The 19,365-nt window shown below is 37.8% G+C and overlaps 3 protein-coding genes across 4 annotated transcripts in view; 2 read left to right on the top strand and 1 right to left on the bottom strand.

Moving 5' to 3' along the window:
• Positions 1–1,548: 1,548 nt before the first annotated feature.
• LOC120561752 (snaclec clone 2100755-like) lies at positions 1,549–3,809 on the top strand. Its single transcript, XM_039804986.1, has 6 exons — positions 1,549–1,614; positions 1,817–1,906; positions 2,580–2,795; positions 2,893–3,053; positions 3,194–3,306; positions 3,383–3,809. Exons 2-6 carry the CDS (start codon positions 1,888–1,890, stop codon positions 3,510–3,512), a joined length of 639 nt encoding a protein of 212 aa, XP_039660920.1. The 5' UTR covers positions 1,549–1,614; positions 1,817–1,887; the 3' UTR covers positions 3,513–3,809.
• Positions 3,810–10,313: 6,504 nt separating this feature from the next.
• LOC120562692 (C-type lectin domain family 4 member G-like) lies at positions 10,314–14,965 on the bottom strand. The gene is made up of 7 exons (XM_039806542.1): positions 14,866–14,965; positions 14,689–14,760; positions 12,280–12,369; positions 11,308–11,670; positions 11,044–11,210; positions 10,787–10,899; positions 10,314–10,710 (listed from the first exon to the last, which is right to left on the bottom strand). The coding sequence occupies exons 1-7, from the start codon at positions 14,891–14,893 to the stop codon at positions 10,578–10,580; spliced, it is 966 nt and encodes a 321-aa protein (XP_039662476.1). The 5' UTR covers positions 14,894–14,965; the 3' UTR covers positions 10,314–10,577.
• A 2,693-nt stretch (positions 14,966–17,658) lies between these two features.
• capn7 (calpain 7) overlaps positions 17,659–19,365 on the top strand; it is a 32,964-nt gene continuing 31,257 nt past the window's right edge. For both annotated transcript variants that reach the window (XM_039806378.1, XM_039806377.1), the window contains exons 1-2: positions 17,659–18,004; positions 19,100–19,208. In XM_039806378.1, the coding sequence (XP_039662312.1) occupies positions 17,903–18,004; positions 19,100–19,208 (211 nt within the window). In that variant the 5' untranslated portion in view covers positions 17,659–17,902. The remainder of the gene's footprint in view (positions 18,005–19,099; positions 19,209–19,365) is intronic.

Raw genomic sequence — 19,365 nt, 5'->3', positions numbered from 1 at the left:
ACTGTTTCTTAGAGAATGTAATGTCTCTTTATCTGCAGGTTGAAACTTTACTCCAGTGTGTTCAACATATTGGCAGTAAAACTGCATATGAACATATGAACATTTGTGTTTGATGTTGATCTTTCAGAGGAAATCGAGGAAGAAGCTGACTATGTTAATGTACCAGGGTGCACTGTGGGTAAAGTAGCAGCCCCTCCAGGTACTACTGTATATTTATATTTATGTATATTATTTGTGTTTTTTGCAATGTGAGATGCTTCTGATGCTTTACAACATCAGTTTTAAAATTCCCAAATTCATTCTGACTGTTCTACTCTGATCAACACATAGGGAATAATAAGATGTCATGTATTTGTTTCTCAGAGAAAACAGAGAGGAGCTGTCTTTTAACAGCACTGTGGATAGAATGGCAGCCAGCTCAGCTATATTTTAAATGACGGTGTTCTCATCAGAAAAAAAGATGTATTAATGAGCAGAGGTTTTTTAACCCTTGTGTTGTTTTCCCGTCGACCATGAACTTGTGTTCCTAGCGGGTCAAAATTGAAAATGCACTTTTTTTGGCGCTTTTTTAAACGTTTTTGTCACTTTTTTCAAAACTTTTTTAAATTAATGGTCAATAAACCTAACTTACATGACATTATACCACATTTTTGAGTTAAAAAAGCAGACATTATAAATTATTTTTTACTATTAGTTAAGCTCAGAGGATATTGTGATGGATCACAGACGATACAGTTTTGAAACCATTTAAAAAAAAATTTAAATGTTATGAAATTGAATAAAACACCAAAATATTATTATTATTTTTGTTTAAATGTTGTATGGGTTCCATACATCGTACATCCATGTTATTGTTGGGCAATTTGGTTCAAGAAACCCATATTTCTGATATTAAAAACTTTGAAAACGGGTCACATTTGACCCCAGGACAACACAACGGTTAAAGTGTGAGGCGGGCCTCCCCACGTGGACTCCAAACAGTTTCAGGGGAGGGTCAGTGAATGGAAGTGTTAACATATGACTTTTAACAAAAGAAGATCATAAAGAATAGCCTAAATGTGTGTGGTGTTGCTGTTTTCTCCACTTTCCTAGAGTCAGAAACTAATCAATGCCTTATGAGAGACTTATTTGATGTACCTGGTGTAGTCTGAAGTTATGTCAAACAGCAATATGAGGCTGTTTTGGCTCAATTGTTGAGTGTCTATGGGATCAAATAACATTATCAGGATCCTATAGGCATCACAGTCTCAGACTTTGGAAACCCCTGACTTACAGTATTATGGAAAAGCAAATTTTGTATTTTTAAACGGATGATTTGATTTTGTCTCATGGGTCTTCAGTCTCAGCAGAAAGATATTTGATTGTGATAAGAAGTCCCAGTTGAAAAGCTGGAGTTGAAAGGTGAACTGCAGCAGCGTGAGGAGATGTTGCAGACAAACAGTGAGGGTTAAATCCTTCACAATGACTCAGCATTAGCTGCTAACCAAACAACAACTCTGCCACAACTTTAAAGAGGAACTGAAAACATATGTTTATCTTTCAGAGGAAATCATAGAAGAAGCTAGCTATTTTAATGTATCAGCATGCACTGGGGATAAAGTGTCAGCCCTCCAGGTACATTTTTACACATTCAGAATTGTTAAACATGAGATTTATTTATTAATATTGTTAAAAAATGTGATAGTGGCGGAGATTTAAAATTTGAATGTTTAAAAGCTCAGCTTCTTTTTTTCTGTAGGACTTCAAATATAATCACATCACCTTTGACTGTTAAATCAACATCATTAACTCAACTGAGTTCTTCTTTTTCTCTCAGACCAGAGGTCTCTCTTCTTCTCTCAGTCTTTTCCACTGATAGCAGTGTGTTGGCTGATACTGTTAGTCATCATGGGCCTTCGTATCCACTGTGAGTACCACTGTCTTAGCTTGTTGTTGGTAGACCTTATTTAAAGGACAGCTTCACATTCTGTCAAGTCTGTCTCATGCCCATATGTACATAGAAACAGTTTTCTTGCTGTAGTACTTCTCCTCTTCATACTTGCTCTATGCAAAGATGTATTCAAAGGTTTATCAGAAGCTAACATGAGGCTTCAGCAGTCTGAGTTAGAGAAATCAAGTGTGTTTCATCTAAAGTTACAAACTTTTTTGTACAAAGTTCACTGTGTTTTCCCAGACAAGATTTCTGCAGCAGATTGATAGAAACACAAAGAGGACATTTAATGATAACAACTTATTTTGACAGACTTAGACTAAAGTAGCACTGTGGACTTTGTCCTCTATCTCTTACATTGGAAGTGCATTAGAAAGGGATTTCTTATTCACCAGAATGAACAGGAGGAATGATCAGAGCAAGAAAACCCAGTTTCAGTGTTCATATAACACCGAACTGTTTGTAAGATAGATTTGAACCTCAACAACAAACTCAGCTTAGACAATGAGAAGTTGAGGAGAGACAACAACAATCTGACAGAACAAATACAAAAAATCATGGACACACACTGTCTTAGCTTGTTTTTGGTAGTCCTTATTTAAAGGACCGGTTCACATTTTTCAACACCATCCTCTATCTGTCACTTTAGATATTTCTGTCATTTCTGAAAACGACACCAAGCTGACGGCAGAAAACCAGCAGCTGACTGAAGACGTCCAGAACCTGACAACACGAAACCAGCAGCTGGAGACACAGAGGAAGAACTTAACAGAAAAAATACAAAACATGGAGACAAACTTGATTAAACTCAACGTCAGTCGAGCTCAGTGGAGCATTGATGCCTACTGCCCCAAAACAAATGACGGTATGTTCAGATCCTATTAATTACATCCAATAATAACCAATAATAATAATATCACAATGCAGTAATGTTGTTTATTGGTTGGTCTCTGTTGTTTCAGGGAGACGGTGTAAAGCTTGTCAGGAGGGCTGGGGACTCACCGGGCCCAGCTGCTATGAGGTTCATGACGTTGTTTCTTCTGATCGGAAAACCTGGGAAGAAGCTCGAGAAGACTGCAGAGGAAAGGGTTCACATTTGGCTGTCTATACTAAAGAGGAACATGTAATGAGAAAACTGTGGGATTTTTGATAATAAACTTGAAACATATTTTCTGTTGGTTTGAACAGTGTGAGTCTGTAGATCACAGTGTGTGTATTTAAGTATAGTGTCTAAATCTCTGATAACTTTTTCTGTCTTGTCAGGGTGTAATCAGTAAATACAGCCCGAATAGTTCAGGAACTGATGGATACTGGATCGGCCTGAGAGCTGAAGGTGGGATGTGGGAGTGGGTCGATGGAAGTGATCCAACTGTAAAGTAAGAGACACATTCCTAAACCATTTGAATCATAAACTCTATCAGTCTTGATCTAAACATCATGTTCTTCCTTTAGTGACTGGACACAACAAAATCCTCCTACTGACAGTCAGTGTGTAATGTCTGTCCGTAACGCAGAATGGAGATCAGTGAGCTGTGCTGAGAAAAAACGATGGATCTGTAAAATAAAGGCTCTATCTGTTTAAACACTGCAGTCAGACTCTGCATGATAATATCAACTGGCTTATAAATATCACATGTGTGTTTGTGCTCTGTGTGTTTCTCTCTGCATCTTTGTTAGAGATGCAGTGATTAAAGGTTTTATACCAGATTGATGAAAGGGAACAACTTTTTTAGGATGTAGGAAGGATGGCTTTTTTGCACAAGTATAGAAAATTAACCCTGTGCTTGTTTTGTCTCTGTTGTAACTCTTGCAGCAATGTCTCCCTGTGACAAAAACGAATTTCTCCTTGGGAAGACTAATAAAGATACTTTGATTTTGACTTTAAAGTTTCCTGTTTTCCTTGTCGTTTTAAATTTTAAATTGTTGCAGCAGGGGGCGCTGCATCTAATTTTTTTCCCCTAGTTTTGACAGCAGACATATGCACTATTCTTTAAGCCATTTTAAAAATAAACCGTGTAAAAATCTGTACATTATTTAGGAAGAACATGATAGCTGCCAAGGAAAGAATCATCCTGTGACATCATGCTCTAACTTTCTTCATCATTCTGAAACAAGGACACAACAGATGTTGAGGCTGATTCATTTTCACTTCTGCCACCTAAAAAAGAGGCAACAATCGTCTGATAAGTTACATAATACAGGTAGGGTCACTTTGGGGTAAACAACAAAACCTATTTTTGTTATACCAACAATTAATACAGTTTACAGAATGAATGTTTAGCTGACACATCTGCTACATTTAAATTGAAATGCCATAATAATAATAATACATTTATTTATATAACGCTTTACATGGTACTCAAAGACCCTTTACAGTAAAACCAGCACATATAGCACATTAAAAACAGATAAGCAATAAAACCAACACATAAGACAAGCATATTAAAAGCAATTAAAATAATCTGGGTTGCTCTAATTGCAAAATCCCCAACAACGTTAAATGTGGACGCACCCGTCCTGATTACAGATAGTATTCATATTGAGTCTAAGTAACTAATCTGGGCACTGTTCATAAGACCTGTAGGGCAGAATAGTGTTACATTTATCTTAGGTCAGAAAGAACATTATTCAGGATGTGGTTACATGATTAAACAGGATGGCCAAACAGAGCACCATAGCTCAGACAGGAAGTGTCAGTTATGAGGGAAGTGTCATATTGTGTTTTTTACAAAGGAATTTTATGTTTTTTTTCTTTTGTCAGGAATGAAGTAAAAATGTGATGAGAGAGATTGTTCATTACTGAATATTTTATCATAGCTTGGTAACATGTACGTTTTTTAGGCCACTATCTGTACTACTCTGACTTCGTTCCCCATATGGTCTCGTCAGTATCAAAACATAGATTGTGTAGACAGTAATACACCACTAGACTTCCCCTTCTCCATCCATCCATCCATCCATCCATCCATCCATCCATCCATCCATCTTCGTCCGCTTATCCGGGGTCGGGTCGCGGGGGCAGCAGCTCCAGCAGGGGACCCCAAACTTCCCTTTCCCGAGCCACATTAACCAGCTCCAACTGGGGGATCCTGAGGCGTTCCCAGGCCAGGTTGGAGATATAATCCCTCCACCTAGTCCTGTGTCTTCCCCGAGGCCTCCTCCCACCTGGACGTTGCTGGAACCCCTCCCTGATAGCTGATAAGCTGATAAGACATTATCTACTGTACATTTTATGAACCAGGATGTTGTCTACTTTATTTTTACAATGCATGATGCTTCTGATGCTTGATAACACCCAACATCAGTGGGTTTTAAAATGCCCAAATGCCTCCCTATCTGTACACAGAAGGAAATTAGAGATAAACTGAAATGATGTACCAGCTTTTGATCTTTTCTTCTGCTTTATTTAAATGTCCTATTTTCATTTTTATGTTATTTTCATTCAATTTCAATATGAAGTTTTAGCCTATAATTTTTTTGTTTTTTCTATTTATTATCAGTTGAGTTATAGGGACACCACACCCACCCCCAGTTTTTGTCCATCACACTCTTTCTCTCTTTCCATGTGAAAGATATAAGTTGTGTTATATGGTGTATTTCTTTTTTATTTTTTTATTTTATTGAATGTGTGCAAAGCAATAAATCAAATTAAATCAAGTCAAATTATGATGTTTCAACTCTGCTCAACACATTGGGAATTTAAAGATTTATTTCTGTGTTTGATTTGTATTTTCTTTTTGTCTCAGAGAAAACTGAGGAAGGAGGTGTCTCTGCTAACAGCACTGGGGATAAAATGGCAGCCAGCGCAGGTATATTATAAATGACAACAAAAACTCACAACTTATAGTATCAAAGAAAAAGCAAATTGTGTATTTTGTGAGAAGATGTAGCAGACAAACAGTGTGGGTTAAATCCATCACAACTAATGGCCATTAGCTGCTAACCAAACAACTCTGTCCCAACTTCAGAGCAGAACTAAAAAAAACATACTTTTGTCTGTATCTTAAAAATTAATTAAAAAAATGTACCAGTACAGTGTTTTGTCATTTGCTTGTTATGCTTTGACTGTAACCAACTGCTTTTAAAATGTTGACATTGAGCATAATATCCATCTTTTGAATCATGGTTCCTTCAATGTGCTCAACGTATTGGCAGTAAAACTGCATTTGTTATTGATGTTGATCTTTCAGAGGAAATCAAAGCAGAAGCTGACTATGTTAATGTACCAGCATGCACTGTGGATAAAGTGACAGCTCCTCCTGCAGGTTCATTATGAACACAATACATTTCACACATGTAAGAGATGTGATGTACGTATTTACAACTCTTTATTTAGTTGTTTGAAAATTATAGGTTAAAGATCGAAAGTGTGAATGTTTAAAAGCTCAAGAAGACTGCAGAGGAAAGGGTGTAGATTTGGATGATGATCTAGAGAAAAAGGTAATTAGAAAATAGTTGCATTTCTATGACAGTTTATGTGAAATTGAAAAGTATTTTTTGTTGGTCTGAACACACTGAGTCAATAGCTCACAACGTATCTTTTTTTTAATGTCTGATAACTGTTTCTCTGTTGTCAGAACATACAGCTGGGACAGTTCAGGAACTGATGGATACTGGATTGGGCTGAGAGCTGAAGGTGGGAGATGGCGGTGGATTGATTATGACTTTCAGTCATAAACTCTATCAGCCTTGATCTAAACATCATGTTCATCCCTCAGCTCCTTGACACCCCCTCCTACTGACCGTCACTGTGTAGCGTCTGTCCCAGATGAAGGATGGAAAACAGTGAGCTGTACTGAGAGAGAAAAAATGGATCTGCAAAATGAAGGCTGTATCTGTTTAAACACTGCAGTCAGACTCTAGAGAAGAGTACTAGATACTTTGCATGTTAATATCAACTGGCCTTCTAAATATAAAATGTGTGTTTATGCTCTGTGTGTTTCTCTCTGCATCTTTGTTAGAGATACAGTGATTACATGTTTTATATCAGAATGATAAAAGGGAACAACCTCCTCAAAGTTTCCTGTTTCTTCCTGTCATGTTACTTTTTGGCCAGCAGAGGACGCTGCATCACTTGTTCTCAACAGAATGTTCCCAGAGTAATGTTTTACGGGGCATTTGTATCCTGATGTAAAGAATATTAATATGTAGTAGTGACATTATCTATCCATCTATCAGGAAGCAAATACATGATTCAGTCCATTACATTGAATAAAAAAATGCTGTCGCACTTGTCATTGTTTTTTCCTACATATTCATTGAAAATATCAGTCAGTCAACAATCAGAATCCAAATTGACTTTATTGTCATTGCACAACATTAAAAGTGCTACTCTATGCTGCAAACATAAAACACACACTGAGAACACAGAGCAGAGAATTTGAAGATGGTAAAAGGTGAGGTGTATTGTCATCCTATTTTATCTGATCATTCTATAACTTGTATTTAGGCCATATCTGAACTATCTATATGTAGCTAGAAGTGATGAACTTTAGCCTACTTTCAGAAGACACCTCTCTGGAAACATCTGGGAAGTGTTATCAATGGGGCCCCCCCAAGATGTTGAAAATAAGGCCAGTTGGCTTGTAGCCATTGGTCAAAGTATTGTTTCCTCCCCCATTGATGTTACACACATTATAGAATATATACCATGTTCAAACAAAGAAAGTCAGAGGACCACTGGAGAATCTGGGAAACAGGTCTTCTCCGAGCTCTGCAGAGCTTGTACATGATGCTGATTTCTTGGATGTGAATAAACAGCTAGAACATAATTCAGGAAGTTGTAACATGATTGGACAGCATGAGACAGAAGCAGATCTGGCCTCAGTTTATGTTTGTGTGTTATTCACTTCATCTGAAGCTCAAAAATCAGCTACACATGATCGACATCAGCACCAAAGTGTCATTGTTGTCACAGTGTAAAAGTTATTGTTAATCGTCCTATGTGGGGGAATTTCTCCCGTCTAGCGTTGACATCATATATGGCAATCAACTCTCTCGCGCCACACAGTTCAAAATACGTATCATTTCCGATAACGCCAGTCTCTTTTGAATGCGTGTGGTCCTCCATGTTTCCTTCTTCAAATTTGTCGGTACCGGGGAAGCTACGATACCCATTAGCAGCATTAGCAGCACCTGGGAGTTTATCATGTGACCGAGAAAACGCAAAAGGCGGAGCAGTATGTCCTGTATGTCCCTTACCGGACATACAGGATTCAAAGTTGGTAACATTGTGTATGGCTGACAATCAATAAATATAATTTGACCGCATAAGATAAGCTAGCTATCCAGCAATGTCATTGTCCCCAAATCAACATCAACACTTTCACAAACAAATTAAAGCTGCGAGCAGCGATGGACGGGCCCTCGCGCCTCGGTGCGCGTCGGGGTTACCGGCGGACTCCGCTACTTGCGACCGTGCATTTGCGCGGCACTCAGACGCCGCAAATTGTCACCAATGAAAAGGGAACTCCCCGCCGAGTTCAACGATACCTCACACAAGACTCTACGTCATACGGTTCATTAGCTGTGAAAAGGGGCGTGGCTAATGCATAGGGGGCAGGTCAAACCATCCCCAATGAAGAAAGAAGTCTCTGCTGAGTTCAATGATACCTCACACAAGACTCTACCTTAGATGGGTCAGCATTTATTAAAAAGGGCGTGGCTTCAACATAGGGGACGGGCCAAACCATCCCCAATGAATAAGGAAGTCTCTGCTGAGTTCATTGATACCTCACACAAGGGTCTATCTTAAATGGTTCAAATTTTAAGAAAAGGGGGCGGGGCTTAAGCATAGGGGCCGGGTCAAACATCACCAATGAAGAAAGAAGTCTATGCTGAGTTCAATGATACCTCACACAAGGATATACCTTAAACGGTTCAAATGTTATGAAAGGGGGCGTGGCTTATGCATAGGGGGCGTGCCAAACCATCACCAATAAAGAAGGAACTCTCTGCTGAGTTCAATGACACCTCACACAAGACTCTACCTTAAACGGTTCAAATGTTATGAAAGGGGGCGTGGCCTGAGTAAGTGGGCGTGGCCATATTATAGGGGGCGGCTCAGTATCACACGTAGACCACACATTTTGAGTTTCATGCAAATCGGAGGATGTTTGTCATATAAGGCAGATTTCCTGTTGCCAGCGGGGGGCGCTATGACCAAAAGTCAATTTTGGCCTGTAGCTGTCCTCAGGCCTGGACCCTTGTCAATTGTGAGAAATTTCAGGCAGATACGACAACGTACACTCAAGTTACAACAACTTCTTTGTTCATCGCTAAACATTCAAAATGGCCGCCACGCCACGCCCACACCGTCTGACGAAAAGTTTTTCTTTTATTAACTTTTCATCGTTAAGGCGTTGGGATGGTACAGACCAAGTTTGAAGTCCATCGGATGAAATCTATAGGAGGAGTTCGTTAAAGTATAGCACCTTGACTTTTAGACCTACTTCCTGTTGCCACTAGGGGGCGCTATGACTTTAAGTAAATATCGGCCTTTATTTGTCCTCAGGGTTGGACTCTTATGAATCCTGAAAAGTTTCGAGGTAATCGGACAACGTACACTCGAGTTACACCCACTTCCTGTTTCGGCGGCAAAACGCACAAAATGGCCGCCCTGCCACGGCCACGCCCTATGACGAAAAGTTTTTCTTTTAACAACTTTTCATCTTTAACATCTTAAGATGGCACAGACCGAGTTTGAAGTTGATCGGATGAAATCTCTAGGAGGAGTTCGTTTAAGTACAACATGTGGAAATGGCCAAAATCGCACTAATTTCGAACATTTAATTCAAAATGGCAGACTACCTGTTGGGTTTAGGGTATGGCTCTAATGAAGTTTTTTGTACATCTTGACATGTTACATATGTGTACCAAGTTTCGTGAGTCTACGTTAAACGCACTGCAGGGGCTCAAATTTCTTAACTTTCTAGGGGGCGCTAGCAAGCCATTTTTGTGCGCCTATTCCCGAAACCCTTAAAATACGTAGATTTTCACCAGACTTGATGCGACTGCCAAATTTGGTGAGTTTCTGAATATATTAAGCCCCTCAAAAAGCCAATTCATTTGACGGGAAAAAGAAAGAATAGAAAGATTAATTCCTTCAGTTTCAATAGGGCCTTCGCCGCTGTCGGCGCTCGGGCCCTAATGATCTGCCATGTGAACTTTTGGCAGCAGCCTGAAGTAACGCTCTGAACAGCGAAAATTTTGAGAGATGATTGCTGTGAAACAAAGTAGGTCCAGAGAGGCAGTGTAGGGTGTAACTTACTCCTTGCAGCTTGAGTCGTAGGCGCCATCCTGTAATGTTCAGAGGACTACACAGTGTTGCAGATTAACATTTTATTTTTATTTTAAAGTAGCGCATTACTTTGAAATGCTGAACAGTTTTACCAGAACTTGTTAGTATGTGTCTTGTATCACTTTTTAATGGACATCCTGCATCCAATCAGAATTGAGTATTTACCCAGACCATGGTATAAAATCCAATATCTAATAGCAGCTATACATTTAATCTGATATATGTTTTTTTAGACACACACAAACAGTTTTGAAAACTGTTAAGTAGAAGTCATGGTTTGATATTTATAAGACAGTTAAGATTATCATGCAGAGTATCCAGTAAACTTCTCAAGTCTGACTGCAGTGTTTAAACATATAAAGCCTTCTTTTTGCAGATCCATCGTTTTTTCTCAGCACAGCTCACTGATCTCCATCCTACGTTCTGGACAGACATTACACACTGACCGTCAGCAGCAGGAGGAAGTTGTGGTGTCCAGTGGCTGAGGGAAGAACATGATGTTTAGATCAAGGCTGATAGATTTCATGATTCAAAGTGTTTAGGAATGTGTCTCTTACCTTACAGTCAGATCACTTCCATCAATCCACTTCCATCGCCAACCTTCAGCTCTCAGGCCAATCCAGTATCCAGTGGTTAATGTACTGAACCAGCTGTAGTAATTGAGTGCATACTGACAATACAGAAAAAGTTATCAGATCTTCAAACACTATACTTAAATAAACACACTGTGATCTACAGACTCACAGAGTTCAGACCTGCGGAAAATACATTTCAATTTTACGTGTCATCAAAATTCCCACAGTTTTCTCATTACCTGTTCCTCTTGATTATGTACAATGACAAAATCTGAACTTTCTCTTCTGCATACTTCTCGAGCTTCTTCCCAGGTTTTATGACCAGAAGTCGAAACAGCATCATGAACCACATAGCAGGTGGACTGGTTGAGTCTCCAGCCCTCCTGACAGGCTTTACACAGTCGCGCTGAAACAACAGAGACCAACCAATAAACAACTTTACTGCACTGTGATATTATTATTATTGGTTATTCTTGGAATTAATTAATTGGTTCTAAACATACCGTTATTTTCTCTGGGGCAGTAGGCATCAATGCTCCACTGAGCTCGGCTGACGTTGAGTTTATTCCAGTTTGTCTCCATGTTTTGTATTTGTTTTGTTAAGTTGTTCCTCTGTGTCTCCAGCTGCAGGCTTCGTGTTGTCAGGTTCTGGACGTCTGCAGTCAGCTGCTGGTTCACTGCAGTCAGGTCTTTGATCTTGCTTTCTAAGACAGTACAGTTTTGTGTCAGGAGATCAAACTGGACGGTCAGATTGTTGCAGTACCTCCCCAAGTTTTCATGTGCAGCCAGTAGAGTCGAGTTCAGATGCATCAGTATTTCCAGCTGCTGGTTTTCTGCCGTCAGCTTGGCGTTGCTTTCAGAAGTGACTACAGTGACAGAGAAAGGTGATGGACTTTTTTTCAAGGCAAGTTGATTAACACATACATTTTATAAAAAAAAAAAACAGATAAGGAAATATTTTGCATTATATTAAAAGGCATTACAGAATGGGTTAACTTTTTTTAAATCTATCGTAAAACAATAGTCATAGTGGGTTTCCTTGTTCTGATCATTCTTCCAGTTTTTACTGTTGAATAAGAGATGCATTTCTAATGCACTTCCAATGTAAGAGGTAGGGGACAATGTCCACAGTCCTACTTCAGTAAGTGTTAATTTTCCTTTTATTATAAAGTGTCTTCTTAGTGTTTCTATTACTCTGCTGCAGAAATCCTGTCTAGGGAGACAGAGTGAACTTTGTACTAAAAAGATTGTAACTTTAGATGATATACACTTGATTTCTCTAACTCACACTGCTAAAGCCTCATATTAGCTTCAGATCAATTTTGGAATACATCTTTACACATGAGCAGTATGGAGGAGGAAGGATTACACCAAACTGTTTCTATGTACATATGGGCATCTGACAAACTTGACAAAATGTGAACCTGTCCTTTAAATAAGGACCAACAACAACAAGCTAAGACAGTTGTACTCACAGTGGATACGAAGGCCCATGATGACTAACAGTATCAGCCAACACACTGCTATCAGTGGAAAAGACTGAGTGAAGAAGAGAGACCTCTGGTCTGAGAGAAAAATAAAAACTCAGTTGAGTTAATGATGTCAATTTAACAGTCAAAGGTGCTTTGAATGCATTTTAAGTACTACAGAAAAAAAAGAAGCTGAGCTTTTAAACGTTCACATTTTCAATCTTCATCACTTTTACATTTTTTTTTACGTAATGATTGATAAATAGATACAATGCTTTACAATATTAAAAATGTGAAATGTTCGCAGTGCGTAGAGGTTGTAGACAGGGGTGCCCCCTGTCACCTTTACTGTTCACACTCTTTATTGAGCCCTTGGCTGAGGTCATCAGGACTAACCTGGACATAACCGGTATTACTGCGGGTGAAAAGAACCATGTTATTTCATTATTTGCTGATGATGTCCTCCTGTATTTAAGTGATCCTGAGAAATCAGTTCCAGCAGTTCTGGACTCTATAACCTTGTTCAGTGCCCTTTCAGGTTATAAAATTAACCTAGGAAAATCTGGTGCGCTGGCCTTCAATATTCCCCCAGAATACGACCATACAATCTCCATTTCGGTTTATCGAAGAATGGCTTAAAAAATATCTAGGTATTTTTCTCACTCCCTGACTTGAACAATCTATTTGAGACTAATTATTCACCTCTGATTCAAAACTCAGAAATGATTTGAAAAAATGGACCTCCCTTCCGACCTCCTTCTTTGGGAGAATAAACACTATAAAAATGAACATCCTTCCACGGTTAAACTACTTATTTCAAAATCTCCCATGCTACTTGACCCCAGCGCTTTTTAATTCACTAAACTCCTATATTTCTCAATACATTTGGAATAATAAACATCAGAGGGTTCGATTTTCGAAACTTACCAAACCAAAGGAATTGGGAGGTTTATCCCTCCCCAACCTACAACTTTATTATTGGTCGGCCCAACTCAAAATGATGACGAACTGGTTTATAAAGAAGAGGGACTCTTTGTGGATTAGTCTTGAGTCCCTGGCATGTCACCCTAGAAGGCTTGAATCCCTCCCCTTTATTAATGATATAGACCAGTTGAACTCTCTCAAAAAAAATATCATTATCTATAACACACTACAGGTCTGGAGGGATGTGAGAAAATACTTAAATATTCCCTCAGCTATTTCTGCTCGCTCCCCCCTAGCATTGAACCCGGACCTCCCGGTGCAGATCAGGAGTATTGGTTTGCTGGAGTGGGCATCCAAGGGCCTACCTGAAGTCTCAGGCCTACTGACTTCCAACTCTGTAAAACCTTTTGAGCAAATTAGAAAGGATTTTGACATTCCATGTAAGGACTTTTTCAAATATCTCCAAATTCGCCCACTTTGTGGAATCTCTGGTTAGGAAGAATGAGATAAGCTTGGAGCTATCAGAGTTGGAAAGTGCTATGCTTCGGCCAAATCTTTTAAGGGACTGATTTCAAAGATTCATTCTCTACTGCTGTATTCTGACTCTTCAGCCTATGACTCACTGAAGCCCCTGTGGGGCGTGTGATCTGGAGGTCACATTTAGCTCTGCGAGTTGGACCAAGATTTGCAATGGAATCTTCCCAAAATGTATTTCGACTTCTATACATGAACAGAATTTTAAGTCTTAAGTCCTAACTTATTTTACACCTGTTCGCCTCCAGAAAATGTTTCCCCACAGTTCAGATCTTTGTTATAAGTGCAGGACACATAAGGGTGCATTTATTCATCTGTTCTGGGCATGTGATCGTATCCAGACATTTTGGAAAGAGGTTCATTCTGTGGTTCAGGAGGTCATCGGTAAACAGTTTACATTATCCCCATCATTTTATCTGTTAAACCATACTTTGGACAAAAACCTTGACACGGACACCAAATATCTGTTGATAATTCTTTCATTTCTAGCTAAAAAATGTATCTTACTGAGGTGGTCCGCCCCACAAGTTCCAACGGTCGGTATGTGGTTGTCACAGATATCGTCTCTTCTCCCTTTAGAAAAACTAACTTATGACCTCAATCATAACCCTGACAGATTTTGGAGACTTTGGAGACCATTGCATTCCTTCCTGGAGAGACTCTGACCTCACTGTGTCTGATTTAATCTGTATTTACTCAGTTATTTACCTCTTGTACAGTACTGGTTGTTTTTTATTTTATTTTTTATTTTTTTTTCTTCTCTTCTCTTTCATACTTCTTTGATCTCAGTTATAAGACAATGCAGCATCTGTTGTTCGCTTTGGGTGGGATTTTTCTGTTGTATGTTTTTGTGTGTATATATATGTGTAAAGTGTATATATACCTTTTTTGTTGTTGTTGTACTTGTTAAACTCAAAATTCAATAAAAAAAAAAAAAAAAAAAAAAGTGAAATGTACCTTGAGGGGCTGCCACTTTATCCACAGTCCAGGCTGGTGCATCAACATAGTTATATTCTTCTTCAATTTCCTCTGAAAGATTAACATCAAATACAAATGTAGACAACATTGTGGTAAATAAACACATATTAGATATTTCCCTACATGCAGACACATAAACAGAACATTTTAAATTACCAATTTCCCCATGTGGATTTCTGTTCATCCTGAACAAATGTTTAAAGTCCTGCTGCAGTCCTGGATGAGGGTCTGGTCTGCTGTGAAGGTCTTTAGTCGTCTCCTGCTTTTTCGTTTTTCCAACTTAGCAGGTACAATACAGCAGGACTTCTGCTTCAAGGTTGTGACTATCGTTTTTTCATTAATTCAGCAGCCAATAGGAACGTGTTGTTGTGAAGGGGAAGTCTAATGTCTGCCATGTCTCTTATGGTAAGACCACAGGGAGAACAAAGTCAGAAAAGTACAGATTCTGGTGGCCTAAAATTAGAGTATGTCAAAACACCTGTTTGATTTTATTATGTCTGGTATGCACAGGGCAACGAGTGAAGGACACAAATGCAAACAATAGAGGCAGAAGGGGCAGTTCAGTGATTTATTCACAAAAGTAAATATACAAAATCTTACAGACATGTAGCAGATCCAAATAGTCCAAAGTGAAGTTGTAGGCCTATAAAGTCCACAGGGTATCTTTCAATGCAGGAATCCTACAAACAGATGTAAAACCTGACATATGTGAAGGCTGCTTTTCTCCTTTCAACCTTCACCTATAACTAAGTTTACATATTTCTTCAGTTCCTGTTAACTAGACTACTTAAGCTTTCTCCTTGATAACACATCTTTACTAGATGATCAATAAGTATTTATTAACAAGATAGTACCAAAGTCACTATTAACTATAACATCCAATTACAGAGACCAGAAAATATAATTGGCAGGAACCACACTAAGCTGGTTTAAGTCCTATTCATCACCTCGATCTCAGATTGTTCATGTTAACGATGAATCCTCCAGACACGCAAAAGTTCCACAAGGCTCTGTGCTTGGACCACTTCTATTCACCTTATATATTTTTCCTCTAGGCAACATTATTAGGAACATTTTCCATAAACTTTCACTGTCATGCAGATGATACCCAATTATATCTATCAATCAACTGGATGAAACCAAGAAGTGTTTTTTTGCCTGTTGGTGAATGACCTGACCTGATATAAAATCCTGGATGACCTACAATATCTTTAAGTTAAACCCAGACAGAAGTTATTAAACTTGGCCCCAAACACCTCCGAAGCTCATAATCTTAAAACACAGCTACTCTAGATGACATTGAGTTATCTTTGATCAGGATATATCCTTTAACGCTCACATAAAACAAACTTTAAGGGCTGTCTTTGTCCAACATGTGTAACATTGCAAAAATTATAGGCACATCCTTTCTGAAAATAATGCAGAAAAATAGTCCATGCATTTATTACTTAGAGCTTGGACATTTGTAATTCCTTATTATCAGGTTGCACCAATAAGGCTCTTAAATAAAGCTGCTGCCACACGTTGTTTTTCTTTCATATTGCTCAGATTAATGGGACTTAAGTTCAAATGCAATTAATAAAGGTCCTGATCAAAGAACCTTGGAAGAGGCTCAAAACAACTGCAGAAGACAAAATGCAGATTTGGTTGTTATAGGAAGTGAGGAGGAACAGGTGCTGAGGACACTGTGGGTATGGCCAATGAGGATGTGAACTTTTTGGAAATAGCTGAACCGCAGTTTAAAAAATACATTTCTGTCTCAGAAATGAAATCAAGAAATGCACATCAACTGAATTTCAAGTATATTAGAAATACCTTTTGATTGAATACTCACAGGATTTCTATTCCCAATGCATTAGAAGTTTAAGAAAATCATATTTCCAGAAAAGTAGGCAATTAAAATAGATGTAAAATTGCTTCATAAAATTTTATTAAGGTGATATTTTGAATTGGATAACCTAAAGAACTTCTACATGATTGTTTGTTTTCTTTTGTTAATTTGTTCCATAAACATAAATACAAACGTATATATGGCTACAAAAAAATGCACTCACATGTGGCGACATTAAAAGCATCAGCCAAATGAAATGTAAATGTATATATATATATATATATATATATATATATATATATATATATATATAATATATGTATATGGTTAGTATATATGTATATATATATATGTATATATGTATGTATGTATGTATGTATGTATGTATGTATGTATGTATGTATGTATATATATATATATATATATATATATATGTATATGTATGTATGTATGTATGTATGTATGTATGTATGTATGTATATATATATATATATATATATATATATATATATATATATATATATGTGTGTGTATATGTACAGATAAGTTGTAAAAGTACCTGCCTATTCAATTTTACAGTGTGTTAAATATGGATAAATAATGTCCAGAAACATGTACTGTATTGTGTACAAAACCTCTTATTTTAGTGTCACCTCGCTGGCAAACATTAACTCCTTCAAAACTTGCTGTATAATTAACATTTAGCTAAAGATAGATATTTATTTTTAGATTCATGAGGATATTGTGAATGTGAACGTTGACTACTGTGATAATGTCTATTGAGTCAAGCTTTAAAAAATAAAGTAATGGGCCTGTTATTATTTAGGTTCTGTTAATGTTCTTTTCATGTGCTATTTAAAAAAGAAAACAGTCAATGGGGGCACTTTTTTACGTTTCTGGTAGCATGTTGTAACAGCTCATTTTAAATGTAGTTCTTTATATGTTAGCATAACAAAGCATGAGACTACAATTCTATTTTGTTGTTATTATTTTTATTTAAATTATATTTCTGTTTCTCTTACCATTATTACGTTGAGAAACGTTACACGTCTGCAGTGTTTGTGTATTTGAATGTCATTTTCAATAAAGATAAAAAAAAAAAAAAAAGTGTCTCCCGGAAACAACATGGTTGTTTTGGTATCCGCTAGTACAGCAGTCATCTGTCAAAAGATTAAGCAAAACTTTAAATAGCCAGTTTTGGCAACTGGATTAAGGACGCTCGTCAGTATCATATTTACTATGTTTTGTCCGAGTTGACGAATCGAACTGTGTTTCGAGAGAAAGTCAGACATTTCGTAAATTTGGCGAACCACGCTAGCTAGCTAGTTAGCTTGTAACTCTGTCAACAATTTTGTGTTCAGCATGGACTGCACGGCGCTGGAGCTCGATGCTGTCAAATTTGCCAAAACAGCTGTCACCTATGACCAGAGCGGCAAATATAACGAGGCTGTATTTTATTATAAGGTATGTGGCTATACGCTTACATTGACAGGTTTAAATAGCTGCTACCTGTCAACGTTAGCACTGTCTTAGCTCAGGTGTTTGGTGTTTTAAGCCCCCAACGTCGTCTTCCAGGCAGCGCTGTCTGGAAGGCACTAGGATTAGGCAATGGTTAGGTGCCTTGAAGTCTCTTAATAGACAGTTAGCTCTTAATACATCCAAGCTTGAAGTCGACGTTGGGGGCTTAAAACACCATCGAGCCTTAGCTCATCTTACCTAGCTAGAGGTAAACATTCACTTTCACTTGCATAATGTACTGTAGTTTGTCACTTTGGATTCACTTAATTGTATGTTCATCAAATTATGGTAACATCAATCTATAATAAAGCTTTGATATTGTCACTGACTGCCGATTAATAACTTTATTTCTTTTTATAACCACTACATTCATACTGCCACTTTACCTTTTATATGCTGTAGGCTACTGTTTACATATACATCTCTGCATTTGTATTTTTATTAATTCTTATGTTTACATTACTGTTTTGGAAATACTGTCTACCACAAAGTAATTAATAATAGTAAGTACTAATAGTAGTTTTATTTCATCCAGTGGTGGAGGAAGTATTCTGATATTTTACATAAGGAAAACTAACTACAGTGTAAAAGTACTCTGTTACAAGTAAATAAGTAAGATAATAAGTAAGAAAAGTTTATTTCTAGAGCACATTTGAAGCAGTCCTCAAAATTGTACTTTTTTTATTGTAAAAGAAAGTGATAACATACACAACAAAGTGAAGTACAGGGAAACATAGACAGCCAAAAGAGATTATGAAAGGTAAGACAAAAACAAAACAGGATAAAAATATACTTTAAAAAAACAAACCCATAAGGACACGTGGGTTCTTGGAAATGGTGCCTACAGTACTTGAGTAAATGTACTCACATTCCACCACTTTATATATCTTTATATTTTAACTCCTGCTCTGCACTATTTTGTCTTGGATTAAAATTTTTCATTTGGTTGATTTTCATTGCCAAGGACTGCTTCTCAGTAATTGTCGTGCGCATGACAATAAATAACTTGAAACTACATTTTCTGGGATTTTCTTGCTGTAGGAGGCAGCCCAGGCCCTGATATATGCTGGCATGGCAGGGTCCAAACTGGAGGGAATCCAGGACAAAGTGAACGAGTACTTGGATAGAGTCCAAGCCCTCCACAATGCTGGTAAGCTCACCTGATAGAACACTCTGTGGATCCACTGCTTTATTTTGCTGTTCCTAGTTTTCATCATCAGAGTTGAGCTGAGACAGCATTTTGATTTGCATACTTGCACAACTAGAGTGAAAGATGCACGCAGCATTGTATTCCCAATGCATTCTTT

Source organism: Perca fluviatilis, chromosome 7, assembly GCF_010015445.1.
Source record: "Perca fluviatilis chromosome 7, GENO_Pfluv_1.0, whole genome shotgun sequence".
Lineage (NCBI taxonomy): Eukaryota > Metazoa > Chordata > Actinopteri > Perciformes > Percidae > Perca > Perca fluviatilis.
This window is presented reverse-complemented; position numbering and strand designations above follow the sequence as displayed.